Here is a 16,645-nt window from a genome sequence, read left to right on the forward strand (position 1 = left end):
TAGGTATATTGCCTGCAGTTCTTATAATCTTGGCTTACTTCATGTTTAACCACAGCTGCTGTCACTAGGAAAATAATAAAAATCAAGTTTTACATAGCCGTGTTACGCATAACTTTAGTACTAACGTAGCGTTTCATAGCGTAGTACCAAAGTGACTGGACAAACCCACGATGGGTTTATAGACACTTTTAATATAACCTTGTATTTTGTACCCTGTTTAATATAAATAAATAAATAAAAAAAAAAAAATAGGTGCTCCTTAATTTCAGTGGGGGTTAGGGAGGGTTGTTGGGAAGATGGGGTTAGAGGGGCACCTAGAAATCAGCATCCAGCACCAAAAAAGGGATATAATTACTAACTTTTATTGCTCAAAAACAAAATTTCAGAACAAATTTAAAGTGGACGTTATTGAGAAAAAAATGAAGGGCAAAATTATAAAGTTAAAGGTTTAGTGAAAAGAAATGTAAAGAAAACAGTTTTAAAATTTTATTTTATTAGAAATAAAAGTCAAAGCAGAACATGGACCTTTATCATCACAGTAAATTAACAATTTCGAGTTAAGATTGGTCGTTTTGATCCTTATTAATTTCTTTTCAAACACTCATTATTAACAATACTTACTTTGTTATTCACAATTATTTTGTAATTACCAGATGAGTAATTGTTGTTGCTAATACTGATCATATTTAAGAAAAAAAAAGTAAATCATTTTGATTTATCATTATCCTACAAAATACCTTATTATTGGCCAATAAATATATTAGTGTGCACACAATAACGCTTGTAATAATAGTTCCCGCGCATTTTATTCATAAAAAAGTCGCAATGACATTTACCTACTCCCTTCTCACTTACTTCATCCCACTACTGCCAAGCCATTTTCATTAATAAAATGACTCATAGTATTTTGTTCGTAAAAAATACTGGCAGTTTTTACAGGATTTTTTTTTTAATTTTCAAATTGTTATACATATTTTGTTTGAGTAAAAAAAATAATAATTTTTAAGATCTTAAAAGTATTCTGCATTACTTGATCTTTTTTTTTTTGGTAATTACAAAATAACACAATACAATACAATAATAAATGTATATTTCAATGGTTTTGTAATTTTTTTTTCTTAATATCAAAATCAAGAGATCTGTAAAATTTAGTAACCATATGAGTAATAATTAAAACGAAATGCAAAGAAATTGGTAACAAATTTACATCTAATTGGTAAATTTTTTATATTATATCAACATCAAATGATTTTTTGTTCAACATATATTAATATACATTCACTTTTTTTTTTACATTTTATTGGAATAATACAATATTTTTAGACACATATAAGGATATTAACGTTATTTGAGTTTTTTAATTTTACTAGTTTTCGTAATATAACTAGTAATTTTATAGTCATACATTTTAATACAATCAAGCCATGTAAATGTTACTAAAATAATAAGATATGTAAATTGTATATTACCCATAGCCATTGTCTATGAACATAATATTGTGACCAGTGTTACCCAATCAAAAGTGAAAAACACAAGTAAAAAAATAAATATAGACAAAAAAAATACACCTCAGTCTTCAAAATCGTTCAAGCTTTTTAAGGTAAACAACATAGTAATGGGACGGACATTTAATATTTATAAAACAGCAAATTTTACTCAAAAACTCATAAATTTCCATAATTTTTTTCCCCAAATTTTTTTTTTATGACATAACAGAAAAACATTAGCTACTATTATTTCACAACATCATTTCACTTTATGTAAAGATTTTTACAAGATAATCCAAAAAATGAAATACTGAAAGACCTGTCTTGTAGTACGAATCTGAATGTTGGGCCGCCAAGGATTCAGATAAAAGAATATTGCATGTAGCTAAGATGCGTATGCTAAGATGGAAGTGTGGTGTGACAAGTAAAGTTTGAAAGAAGCGCTAGTTATCGAGAAATTGAGGAGCAAAAGGTTAGAGTGGTTTGGACAAGTTATGCGGAGGAATGATGATCGTATAAACAAAAAAGTAATGAGATTGAATGTGAATGGCTATAAAGGTAGAAGACCAAAGAAAGTATGGATGGATTGTGTGAAAGACGATATGAGTAAGAAGGGGGTAAATTCAGATATGACGGCTGATAGAGATATATGGAGTAGTACATACTGTGCCGACCCCCCGTAACCTAACCATGGAGTTTGACATTACATAATTTAAGTATATTATGGGAATGAAATATACAACCATGAAAAACAATAATTTACTAAGACTGGGAACAACTGGCACAATAAATTTACACAGAAATTACAAATATGATTATAATAGTTAACTTACATCTTAAACTTATCTCAAAGTAAGTGGATACATTTCACATTTGTGGCAGGAACTCAATAGGTGTGGCAAACTTGAAGTCTTCGGGGAACAGTTTGGCAGCAAACGGATACATGAGCTTGTAAGACTGCCGGATGGTAACATCAGCCACACCCGCAATGTCTCCGATTTCTTTTTGACTGCGCTTGTCATCTGACGCCTGGAAATAAACCAAAACAGGTTCCTAAATAAATTATGACCTTTTAAAAATAAACTAAACATGATTAATTAACTTGTACAAAGTAAATTTACTACAGTTTATAGATTTTAAATGTTAAAACAGCTAAGTTCATCAAAATTGTTTTATAGTTACAAAGAATTGTGTGACGAAATTATTTTTATAAGTAGGTCACATAATATTGAAAATTTTATTGAATTTGTAATTCGTACAAAACAAGTAAAATATTAAAAGTAAGTATGAATAACTGACTTGGCAATTTATTCCAAAGTAGAACTATTTCGTAACTGACCTGAGACGCCATATAAATAGCTGCAGCAGCAACGGAGATTGGACTACGACCAGACACGATATCCAATTCTCCAGCTTTGCGAGCAATATGTGTAGCAGCTCGTTGCACAGAATTCGGCAGACCAAGATTCGAACAGAACCGTGACATGAAGTCTGCGGTAGTGATAAGCTCCACTGAAGTTTCAAGTGCTTTGAGAATAAGCTTAAAACACCTTCCAATTTCTCTTTTACTTATTTTGCTGACTGCACAAATTTCTTTGAATGTACGTGGAACACCTTCCTGTCTACAAGCAATGTATAGACAAGCAGAGGCGATAGCGTCATTAGCTCTGCCTTTTAAGTTTTTGCCATCATGAACCTGTAAAGCAAGAATGTTAAATGTAAAAATTTACACATTGAAAGAGTTTAAAAAAAAAACTTATTGAAAAGTGCATTGAAATAAGTAACTCAATACAAATGTGGGCATGAAATTTTTTACAACTCATTACAATTTAAATATATTTTTATCACCTGTTTAAATAAATTATTAGCTCTGTCCACAATTGTTTTGGGCAGGTTTATTCGGTCAGCCATTGTGTTTATTTCTCGGAATGCATTGATAAGTGCTCTGTCATTACTACTGATATTTCGTCTGTTTTGGTATTTAGATACTCCAAAGCTATCAAATGAAGCATCTCCACGTCCAGGTCCTATGATAGTGGAGAGATCACCACCGGAAAGCAAGGGATTCTCTGGTCCACCAACACGGGATGGATCCACACCTGACTTCTCATTGCTAAAGGTTCGCCATTCTGATCCCACATCTATAACCCTGGAAACATGTATCAAATCTTTTATTTTTAAATTTCACTTTCTGAAAATATCCGACAAAGATAAGAGTTAAAGTTTTGAATTCAAGGAAATACTTGAGAAAAGATCCTTTTAGTTCCTTCTAACAGTAACACATCTACAATGTTGTCTGTCAAAACAGAAAAGTTATATCAACAGCAAATTTATATTCTTGCCCGAATTCTACGCCGTTTTTTATAGATTTAATAAAAAAGCAATCAACAGCAGAACTAGTTGTTATGAAATATGACTACAAAATAATTACCTGTCTCCCACTACAAGACCACATTCTGAACATATCATGTCACCAGCCCTGTAATCCTCAATGAGGGGTGCATCTGGGTGAGCATAGCACACCACTTTGTTAGCCTCCATTCTAAACATACAAAAGAAAGTAATACATCAGACATGCAAGAGTCAATTATGAACCATATTTTTAGGAGTTTTTAGCCAACATTGTAGTCACAAGCTAATTATTCAGAGTTTCACTATATTAAGAAATTGTTTTTTTTAGTTATAAGGACATTTACTTAATCGCGAAATATATAAGAATAAAAATAAATATTAAAAACAAACCTCGACGTGCTCGCCATGATTGATTGTCAATTCAGAATGTCATAGACAATAGAGTCAAACGTTGAGTCGCGCACTATGGAAAAACCACAGAGTAAAACAAAACCACAAGCCACAAACAAGGTTTTTTACCTAATATTATATAGGTTTTCGCAGGTTTTACCTTTACCGATTTCGCATGATTCCGACGATATTAAATAAAGTGCCTTTTTCCGTCATGCGTAAATTTGTCTCATTTACGTTACTTTTTAGTTTAAGTTCTCGTCAAACTTTGCAACTGAGCTAAGCTATAATTTGAATGTGCTTTTAAAGAAGCCTCTCGTCTCGAAAACATAATGAAAAATATACACAATTACAAACTGTAATAAAAAACTTTAGTAACTTATTACTTTTATTTTTTTAGAAACAAAAATTAATTTTATACATTTAACCATGAATCATGACCTCTAAAAACTGTAGGGTTTTAATGTAATCGAGCGTACCTAACCTCGTATTGTGTAAAGTGTGAAGGCTCGACTTGTCACCTTGGTAGCTTCGAATGCTGTAATTAATGAAACAGATGGTGTAATTAGGAGCGTGTATCGCAACAAACATTCACCAATGAGCCAACAATCGAACAATTATGGCTCAACTTGAACGCGCGGCAGAGACATTGACAGGCTCGTGCGCTCAGCATCTCGCATCTCGGCCAATGGGTCAATGCTTGGTATTGCTGCGCCTGCGCAGGCGCTCAGATTACCTTACCGCAACCGTGTATTAGATTACTCACTTCTTTTTTTTAAACTTTAAACCAAATTATTAAGATTTTAGTATGTCTATGTTACAATACGGTAAATTATATTCTACGATATAATTCTGCGGTTGTTTATTAGATTTTGCATTCAAAACTCAGTCCATCAGACAATTATAAGCGTCTGATTAGATTTTACATTACGTGAATAAGATAATAATAAAAATTGATATGAGTTGCAAATTACAGATTAAACTTTTTGCAAGTGGCGCTTAAAGTAAGCAGTCAATGGCCGGAAATTTTGAAGAAAGATCGACTACAAGTAGGTACAAAGTATTTATTTTCGTAACAGCGAAGTAAATAGTTTGTTATCGGCGGCACGGATGTTTGTAGGTAATTAATATTCATATCACTTATCAGTTGAGTAAAAATACATTACGTTAACAGTATGTTTGGTGGTAGAGAACCGAGGACATTTAAATAAGTTATTTTATACGTTATGCAGGTACTATATAGTTGTTAATAAATTTTGTTTTGTATCATTGTAACGAAATGACGTCATAGAAGAGAATCTTGCAATAAACTGAAAAAAATAAGTGTAACTTAAAATGGCTAAATACACAAGGGAGAGATGCAACCTTTAGGTCCTACGTCTTACTACGTCTTAGTACAATATGAGAAGCGAAGCCTTTTTTTTCTTGCACTTCGAAACCATCAGATAGTTTTTGTTGATTTCAGGTGGATCAGTTATATTCTTCGTCTCCTTCTAAAAATCGTATACTAATGTATACGAAGGCGTGACATTATGTAACAAAGATTGGTATATTGAAATGTAACGAAATGACGTCATTTCATAAGAAACCCGTCAAGGAAACCTTGCTACGAAAGGCATACTGTAAGAACAGCAATACATCCAAGACGTGTTGAAACCACTCTTGCTGCGCTGCGCCTGCGCCTGCAATAGGTTATTTTATTGCAATGCAACTGTTATTACTTTGTTTGATACAGTACTTAGAAATGAAATTTGATCAGATTCATAAAAATTATAATATCTTTGTGAAATATGACAAACAATTATTTAATTATATTATCAAAAACTAGCTTTTACCCGCGACTCCGTCCGCGCGGAATAAAAAATAGAAAACGGGGTAAAAATTATCCTATGTCCGTTTCCTGGTTCTAAGCTACCTGCCCACCAATTTTCAGTCAAATCGATTCAGCCGTTCTTGAGTTATAAAAAGTGTAACTAACACGAATTTCTTTTATATATATAGATAAGATAAGATATGTTAAAAAATTATAGATATTTTGAATTCATTTCTATAAAGGCAGTTTTCTTGCAAATGACATTCAGACATGAAACATTGAATAGACTAGGAATAAATCTCGGTCCATTGCTACAATTTAATAATTCAGAAGACATAATTTAAAACTTAACGTTACTTACTGTGTACTTATTTACTTATATTTTTTTCAAGTCCTTACTAAAAAAAACCTTCCGATAGAAACCTTCCGTTCCTAACACTAAAAACTGTACCAATCTCCAAATAATTATCCTTTAAAAAGAAACTTGATATAGAGGTCTCAAAATGTCCCTTCTATATGGGCATGCAATGTTTGTACATTTTACGCCAGGTCTATGTGCAGTGTAGTGGTTGCCCTTGGAGTAAACAGGTCAGCTTTTAACGTAGTCAGGTTAAGACAAATCAAACTACAGCCGTTGCGCTGGTCAGTTATATTAAAGGTTCTATAAAAATTGACACAGTTGGATATTTAAAAAATAAACATCATGCAGTAATATCGACAGCGTAGTATACATTACTAGTTTTATATTTTAATTTCTATTTCTATATACAGTGTTAATATTGTGGAGATTTTTAAATTGTCAGAATGATTTCATGTGAAAATTATGAATGACTCAAGTTGTCACCAAAATACATGCGCAAAACTTAAGGCATTTTTCCATTTAAATGTAAATAGCAATTTTTAACAATGACGTCATAAATATACGTAACGGTAAGTCATCCTTTTCCGTGTTCCCACAAGGCTGGTATACGTAAGGCATTTTCCACACGATAAAAAAGTCATACAAAATACGACTGGTTAAATTAAATAAACTGCGACATATGCTCGTCATTAATATTATTTTCATAGAAAAATGTTTTTGTCGCATAGAATAGAGCAATAGCTCTCACCTGTTAAGAAAAAAATTAATTGCGTTAATACAAAATGTCATAATCGTAGTAAATGTAAACACTACTAGTAAATTGTGAAATACAAAAAGGTCATGGCAGGTCATTTTGAATTCAGTTTATAAAGGTGTTCGCACACTAGAGTTTAACAATAATGTAATTAAATATTGACCAAAACAAAGTAATATTTAAAAAATTTAATACATAATGTATTTGGTCTTAAAATTAGTAATACCATAATAATTGAAATAAAGCGATTACGTAAGGATAAACTGAATATATGATCGTACTAGCGCAACAAATTTTGTCTATACACTGAGTTTGATGCTTAACTGGCTTTATAAAAATTCTACTATTCTTCTAGTTATTTAAAAAAAAAAACAAAAAAATGGGACCCACCTGCAAGCACTTCCTTTCGTTTAAAATAATTTTTATCAAAATCGGACCACCAGGGGCGGAGATTCGCGGTAACACACATAAAAAAAAAAAAAAAAAAAAAAAATTCAGTCGAATTGATAACCTCCTTCTTTTTGAAGTCGGCTAAAAAGGAAAATGTGCGTTTTTTGAATATTTTAATTAACACACGTTCATTCCTAGTTGGTGTGTAACCTTACGGTGAGTAAATGCATAGATACAGTGTTCGCAGAAGCGTCACGTAGCACGTGAACCATTTGCATATTGAATCGATAGCTCACAGCTCACAGCTGATGATAAGTGGTGATTCATTGCGACGGTCATACTGTACAGGTAAAGGATATCAACCCGGAAATTGTATCGTCAATTTTTATAAAATAAAAACATGGAAAAATTCCGATTTAATTCTCATAATTTGAACTGAAGTAAAGAGTTAAAAGTTAGAGGTAGACTACAAGTTTTTGTGTGTGAAGTAAAAAATGTAAGCTACCCGAGTGCCTGCCCTAATGTTTTTTGGGCGTAAGTATATTCTTTTATATGTTGATGTATTTATATAAGTTTCAATCTACCAAATTGAATTTCTTGAGTAATTTTTATTATTTTTCCCGGATAAGGGAAGAATAGAAATTTAGGAATCTTATGACATAGTCAGGTTTTTACGTTTTTAATTAACAAATAGTGATTTTGTTGCTTAACTAAAGTATGTTTTATTATTTGAGTTTGGTTTGTGATTCATACATTACTAATATACTGTTCGTAAGAAACGGGATTCTTACCACGATTAGGCTGTTTGAGCTCCCGATATTTCGGCACATTTGCATGCGCCATGTTCACGGGTTGACTCCCATTTCTTACGAACAGTATATTAGTAAAAACCACGAAAGTTTGAAGTCATACATTACTCACCATATCTCAATGACTTGCATACATTAGTTAGGTATATGTTGTGATAAAAAGAAAGTACATATTATGTTATTATATCATTATATGACATGATTACTTATTATCTTAATTTGAAGTATTTAAATTTAATTGTTTGATATAAAGTGAAAGTTCTATTTTTTATTATAGAAGCTGTATCAGTTACCATGGGCTTCTATTGCCACAACACAACTTCAAAAACATGTTTTCACAAAGGTGAGAGATGTTTATGAAATAGTGTTTTAACGATGAAAAAGCACTGTAAAGACTCTCCTAACAACTAAAATGTGATCAAGTTATACTTACGTCTTAGTTTTAGATCATGGTAGGTACATCCCCGGTTAAACTGGCTTATTCATGCAACAGTGGTTTTGCTACATGTTTCTTTAAATGTTTGTAAGTGATACATCTACTTATATAAAATACAATTGCACAATATTCTGAAATTTATAATTGCGTCGCATATTTTCTCGAAATCCCTAAGATTAAGATAGTTACTGCGACGTTATATTTTACCTAATCACGGCGCGAATTTCCATAGCCAATACATGTACAAAAAATGTCTTTATATGTATTTGTTTTTTTTTTTTTTCAAAATGAATGATTATCGAAAGTGATAATAAATTGAGGAGCGATGGATCAAAAACCTATAAATCACATTTTTTTTAAAGTGTAAAAATATGGCCAAGTTCGTGGTTCCCAACAAAATTGACATCATATAAAAATATTAATGTGATTTTATAGGTTTTTGTTCCGACGCTCCTAAATTAGTTTCTTTGTTTTCCGTGACGTAGATGTGACGCCTGTGCAAACTTTTTGTCGTAAGTATATTTCTATATTTAAACATTATTACTCTTGAAATCTCGATTTCATCAACTATTATCGTCATATAATTCGTCGTAGTGGTCTCATAACTCGATAAATTGAATATTCTATGAATCATCTGTGAGTAAATAGTCATATTTTTCCCCAATCTGTGGTATTTGGACAATGATTCACATATGACAAAAGCATGTGATTTGCTTTTTAATGACGACTCTTTTTTTAACCGTCACTTGCTCTATCTTTTCTCATTCTTTAAAGATCAAGGTACAAAAAATATAACAGTCTTCGTCTAAGTTAACCTTTAAGATGATATTTGTTAAGAGATGAATGAAACAATCTTCTAGTTAAAAGTATACAAAACTTTATTTATTCAACAAATAATGATTATAGTTAGCACCACAATACAATACTATACTAGCACCAAATACCTGATAATTAGTGTTGTTCGCCTACATATTTGGCACAAATATTGTACATTTAAATACAAATTATGATAATTCTGCCAGTGGCTTTTGAAATACAGTTAGTAACCAAAACTCTTTGGTTAAAATTCGTAATAACTGTATCGATATGTTATTTTTTAACCATAGAAAGTAACCAAGAATAAAAAAAAAAAAATACATCTCGATAAAAATAAAAGTTTTACTTGAAATCTAATTAGTTATTAATAAAATCCAATATGATCTTAATATATTAGACTTCTTGTTAGACATAGATCATTTAGCAATATACGTCGTTTAAATAACGCAACATTTCATAACGGTGAAATTTATAATAAGCAATCGAGTGGCAATGCAGCTTCAACCGCACTCAAGGTCCAAAGTTCGTAATAAAACTTGGATCGTTCGCCAAATGTTGCGTACGCCTGCCGCATAGAAAAGGCTAAAAAAAAAACAAATGTTTAACCTCTGCTCATCCGTCAAAATAAATATGAACGTGTAACGGAACGATTCTCATATGAATTTGGCATAAAATTTAACGATCCTTTGTCTTTTTTTTATAAAGTTAGGCAATTTAAAGTTATAAATACGATTTTAAGATTTCAATTATAATCTGAAATCGAGGTAAAACATGATTTTCATTATTTATTGCTTAAGTAAATATTTTTTCGACAAATATTTAGTAAGACTTAAAATGAGCACAATATTTCTAAACTTTATTTTTATCGAAATATATTTTTGACCGAACGACAAGCAAGAGTTTTGAGCCCAATTTAATATAAACTTCAACAATTTTACAGTTTGTATTGAAAGCTAATTGATATTTAATCATTAAAATAATTTTGCGTTTATTAACTGTAAAATATTCGTTGATGGTCATTAAATTATGCAACAACGAAATATCAAAGACAGCATCGACTGCGTGATTACATTGTTTGCAGTTAGAAAAAAAATTTTTTTTGTTTACTAGCTGTCACCCGCGACTCCGTCTGCACGGAAGCAATTCCGCGTTTCGTCTGATGAGTGTTATCCCGGAGGCCTAATTTTAGTCCTCTTTCCCTTACCACCCTTTTCTTATTAATAAAGGATGGAACGGGTAAGTTGATTTAGCGCATAAGGGGATACATAGGAAGGGGAAATATCCTTTTTCTGTGCGTCCCTTTTTCCGTTGATTAAAGGTAGGTAACGCATCTGCCACTGCGGATGTCAATGGGCGGCGGTCGCTTTGCTGTTTCGGCGAATTAAGGTGGACTTTTGCTCGTTTGCCACCTTTTGATATAAAAAAATTAAAATTGGCATTTTCACAAATACATCATGTGATCTCGCCGATTGTAAAAATATTGTTTTTTTTAACGAATGTATTGATCTTAAACCTGCTTCTTTCAATTTCTATGATAACTTTAACATTTATTTTGATAAAGCTAAAGGATCTCGAATCGATAGCATTTCCAGTTTTCCTTGAGTATTTAGGTTGTACTTATATTGACTGCGAGTTAACCTTACTTCAGATGCGATAATCACTGTGCAAAATTTTTGCGAACTATTGCTATGCAACTGGGAGATTGCCTAACTAGGTACGAACTAATGGGCATATGGTGTTTAGAAATATACATAAATATCGGAATTTATACAGCATTTTATATGTTAAGTAGGTATAGTAAATTCTCTAATTTTATTACTGGATTGTTGGATAGATTTTGACGAATGAACTTAAATAAAAGGAAAATTATAGCTGTTTTTTTTTTTGTCAAAGTTGCATTCCTCCATTACACGTGTAATGTCATTTACCAAAAGGTGACTTATTTTTTATTATAAAAAAAAATTATAGTTGAGACATTATAATTCTTAGAAGGTATCCTCCGGAACGGCTTCATAGATCTCGCTGAAATTTGGCATGACTGTAGAACATAGTCTGGAAGAACACATAGGCTACAAATTGAGTTTTTTTAAATACCGCGCGGACGGAGTCGCGGGCGACAGCTAGTAAGCATAGATAATATTAAATTTGACTGTTAAATCTAGTAATGTCTCTAACATTCTTTTGTTTACAAACCAAACTAAACAAAATATACTCAGTTGGTTTACGAAAAATCTACTAGTCTTCTAGTTTAAAAAAAAAAAAACAAAAAATGGGACCCACCTGCAAGCACTTCCTTTCGATTAAAATATTTTTCATCAAAATCGGACCACCAGGGGCGGAGTTTCGCGGTAACACACATAAAAAAAATTAAAAAAAATACAGTCGAATTGATAACCTCCTTCTTTTTGAAATCGGCTAAAAAAAGAAAAACGCTCAAAGACACAAAATGTTTAGTTCATTTGTTTCTGGCAATGCATTTAGTTCTGATTACCATTTCTTGCTTTTGGATGCTACAATTGCTAAAGAAATTATCGCGTATTTTTCATGTAGGAATAGATATAACCCACCTATATAAAATATACCTACATATATTCCAGCCATTGTAATCTTCATAACATTCGAATCGTTTCGTACTGCTTTAGCGTATTTTATTTGTAATCCTACTTATAAAGTTCTTTTAAAAGTCGGAAATGAAATAATTAAGCCCTCAAATTTTAATCGAAACCGAATGAGAACTCTCTGGTATGGTTTCACGAGACTAGTTTCGGTCGCCCAACAACAAATTTGTAATCTGTCGTTTGCTGCGTGTCCATTAATTTAAAAACCATTACAACTATTGATTGAGGCAGTTTCTGTGGAAATTAACTAAATAGATATAGATTAATGGAACAGATTTATTGACGGTGATATACGATTATAAATTGTTGTTGATTTATTCTACAAAAACGAGAATTTGGAAACTTTAGTAGGAATATCACTTCGTATATAATTTAATCGAGTACAGTAACTTATGCATTAAATTGCATTTTTTTTTGCATGAAACTAGAATTAAATTATATCAGTAATATATCGTGTTTTATTTGAATAGCTTTTATTTGAATATTTGTATAATATTTGAAGAACTTTACAACGAACTAGTGCAAGCTCCTTTAAATTACGCATTTATAAAAGTTGCGACTTTTCTCACGAACAACGTCGAAAATTAATGGAAAAAAAAAACTTGTTATCATTTGTGATGAGAAAATACAATTAGTAATATAACTAATGATAATTTGATACAAGACGTTCTTTCCTATTCATAATATTCTACACGGGTTAATTAAATCAGTAATCAAATAATTAATATGGATACAATGCGAACACATCATGTTATGTTGATTCGGAATCATAATGAATCAGGACTGCATCGGCATGAGCTTTGATTCATCATATTCTGATGTTTTTAGTGACATCATTGAGTTGTCAGTCTTTATTACAAGATTCAAACTTTATGCGAGCTCGTGGTTAACTTCGAGAACATGTATTATCTTAGGGTCAAAGCACCATGTTTTCTTCCTTTAGATCAGGCTATCTTCCGTCATCTCAGTTATTCCCTTCTTAATCATGTCTAATTTTACGCAATCCATCCATCTCTTCCTAGACTTACCCCTACCGGTGTACACACATTCATACTTAAAGTTCTTATCACATGCGATTCTTCCCTCTTTATAAAATGTCCTACCATGTTAACCATTTGCTTCTTAACTCTACCACTGGTGCTGAAAGGTAAAGGGTGGAGGAAATTATGTACAACTGAATATACTCCGCCCCGCAATCCTTTATGTCCCTCTGTTATGTAAAATTGTTATGCAGCTTCTCATGTAATCTGCGAGCCGTCACAAAGTTTGGTTAGCAGTATACACATATGAGCGCTTGGTATGATCAATATACACGTATAAAGATAGAAAATGGGATATTATGTCAACTTAAGACCGATGATGCCACGAATGTGACGCTAGTTGATATAATTCGAAGTCATACTTCTAATATTTAACCGAATCACCCTGTAGTAGAGTATAAGTTACGTAACCACGGGTTCCATCTGTTTTAACTCATGTCTAAAATATATTGTTATCCGTTTATTTCCTTAAAAAATAGAGATAACAATTTATTATTTTACACATGTCTCGACAGTGGAAACTGACATTAAGCATGTATGTATGACTAATGTCCCCCGACATCGGCTCGAACGTTTTAAAAATTTAAATCGAATGCCGACTTTTAGGCAATGAAGTACGATAGACGAATAGATAATTCAGGTAGTTCCAATTAACTTCTACTTAACTGTATTTCTATCTGTGACTATGATTGTTATTTTCCTTCAATTTTTTTATTATATAAGAATCTTTTCCGTATCAATCAAAAGTCGAGCATAAAGTGTATGTACGTTTAGAAATTCAACACCATAGAGAAAAATAAGGAAATACGATGAAAGTATTCTTAACCGTGTAAAGTGGTGCGTGTTTGGCGAATTTCTAATACAACACTAGATATTTTAAGTTATAAACCAAACAAAAAAAAAACAACTTTAATATATAACTAGTTATTAAAAATAATACATCAACAATATACTAGAAAAGCGTTACTCAAAATGTACTCCGCGAATCGAAAGGGCTCTATGAAGCTTTTCACGGGGTTCAGAAAAATAGGTATTAATGAACCAAAGGAAAAATCCGTCAAAAGATTAATATCACGGACATTCAAAAAGTTAGGAAGCGAACTGACCGATGCAAGCAAAAAATAATAAATTTTAGGTGTTTTCTTGGAATCTCGGGTTCCATCAAACTACGCTTTCCAAAATGTAGTCAAAAAAGTTTGAGAACCGCTTTACTAGAACTATATTGTATTGAATAGTTAACACACTTTTCTTTTCGCTTTTTGTTTTGAGTCACGCTTCCTATTACAAAAGGGCCACAAATGGACAAAATATTGTGCAATTATTGCACTTCGATATTACTCAAATGTTTACTAATCTATATATATAAAAGAAAGTTGTGTTAGTTACACTATTTATAACTCAAGAACGGCTGAATCGATTTGACTGAAAATTGGTGGGCAGGTAGCTTAGAACCAGGAAACGGACATAGGATAATTTTTACCCCGTTTTCTATTTTTTTTATTCCGCGCGGACGGAGTCGCGGGTAAAAGCTAGTAGACTATAAAACAATAACTAGAACATTTTCTAACGTTATTCTTAAGCCGACCTTGCAAACATATTCTGCGACCCGTATTACAAATGACTCTTGTATTTAAACAAGTTTAAAGTCCTCTTTATCTATGTTAATTGTCTATAACGATTTTTAATGACTACAAACTAAGTATTGTTGAAATAAAATGTTACTGTTTTCTTACTGTTAACTAGTCTAATTACATGATGACAAGACGTGGGATTTGACTTGTATTTATTAATAACACTTCTAATAGCTACTTGCTAAATATTTATATGTTAATTATCAAAATATACTATTTTAAAAGCGTCGCATCGTGCAGTCGTTAAGCGTTAGATCGGACCGAACCGGAATCTAAAGTTCAGGTTCAATCGTCATCATGTGTTTTGATTTTTGAATTTCATAGTGTATTTATCCGACTTTCTTACACCGATGGTATGCATCGTTATGTAGCCTACACATATCCGTGAAGAAATTCAAAGATATGTGTGAAGTCCACCAACGACATTGGGACAGCGTAGCCGACTATGGTCTAGTCACTCTAAACTCTAAGTTTCTAGCCTCAGGCGGCATATAGTTGACAAACGACACAATTTTAAGCTTGAGCCATACTCGTAATATACAAATATCTAATAAAATGAGTCATATTATGCCAATGACATTATTTAGAGATAAATAATTCTAGTTATATTTTTATTTTGCCATTATCAGTTTAAATAGACGTAAACACGTAAGATTGTAAAGTTTTATCACTGCCACAAGAAAAAAATGTCGAAGATTCGTGATAATTCTAGAAAATGTTAGACTTAAAATAATGTTATGCTAATACGAGCATAATATAAAGAAGTATTCTTATGTAATAATAAACATATGTAACGTAATCTCGCGGCCAAGACGTACTATTTGTGTTACGTGTTTACATAGAGTTATAAGATTGTAACACATTGATAAGTATTTGCGCATTAAAAAAAGGACTTTACCTTTTGGATAACGTTTGTATTATTATCTATATATATAAAAGAAAGTCGTGTTAGTTACACTATTTATAACTCAAGAACGGCTGAATCGATTTGACTGAAAATTGGTGGGCAGGTAGCTTAGAACCAGGAAACGGACATAGGATAATTTTTACCCCGTTTTCTATTTTTTATTCCGCGCGGACGGAGTCGCGGGTAAAAGCTAGTATCTTATAAAATACTAGTACCTGGATCAAACTACGCTCGTCAGTGTCAAATAATAATGTAAAAATTAAGTTTAAGTATTTGTTATGCGTAAATTTTCCTTTTTACGCATGACAGAATAGATAAATTTATAAGTAGCGAAAACTATACCTAAATAAGTATATCATTTCAACTGAATGGACTAAAAGATTATGTCTAACAATTGCTAGCAATATAATATTTTGATCGTGAGTACCTTATCCGACGTTTTTTTATTTTACCTAATAGGCTGTTGAACAAGGAAGTAAGATTAAATTGACAATATTTTTTTTCCAAACGATTCAAATGTTACTTGTTTAGGGCTTTTTGAAAAAAAAAAGTTACTTGTATAAATTTCAATAACAAATACAAGACCCGTACTTACAAAGATTCATTCACACTAAGAAAATAACAAGAAGACATACTAACAAACAATATAATAAAACAATAGTGTGCACCTTACAATGTCCCTTCAATGAAATACCGTAATAATACCTGTTTTAATTAAAATTTTCCCTTTTACTTCCTTTTTCCTTACAATGAATGACTTTCGAATACAAAAACACTTGTTTGTTTGAGTTTTGAAAACAAAATTGTCATTTATTTTGCAATAAGCCTGTCACAATTAAGG

General features: G+C 31.7%; 1 protein-coding gene across 2 annotated transcripts; it reads right to left on the minus strand.

The window, feature by feature from the left end:
- Positions 1–2,099: 2,099 nt before the first annotated feature.
- On the minus strand, positions 2,100–8,985 carry LOC106714216 (transcription initiation factor IIB). 2 transcript variants are annotated; one of them, XM_014507191.2, is made up of 6 exons: positions 8,790–8,985; positions 4,230–4,302; positions 3,919–4,029; positions 3,336–3,636; positions 2,827–3,183; positions 2,100–2,516 (listed from the first exon to the last, which is right to left on the minus strand). In XM_014507191.2, exons 2-6 carry the CDS (start codon positions 4,244–4,246, stop codon positions 2,355–2,357), a joined length of 948 nt encoding a protein of 315 aa, XP_014362677.2. In that variant the 5' UTR covers positions 4,247–4,302; positions 8,790–8,985; the 3' UTR covers positions 2,100–2,354. The 2 variants fall into 2 exon arrangements, with proteins under 2 accessions (XP_014362677.2, XP_014362679.1); XM_014507193.2 differs by lacking the exon at positions 4,230–4,302 and having other exon boundaries at positions 8,790–8,983.
- Positions 8,986–16,645: the final 7,660 nt, after the last annotated feature.

The sequence above is a fragment of the Papilio machaon genome, chromosome 1 (assembly GCF_912999745.1).
Source record: "Papilio machaon chromosome 1, ilPapMach1.1, whole genome shotgun sequence".
In the NCBI taxonomy this organism is placed as follows: domain Eukaryota; kingdom Metazoa; phylum Arthropoda; class Insecta; order Lepidoptera; family Papilionidae; genus Papilio; species Papilio machaon.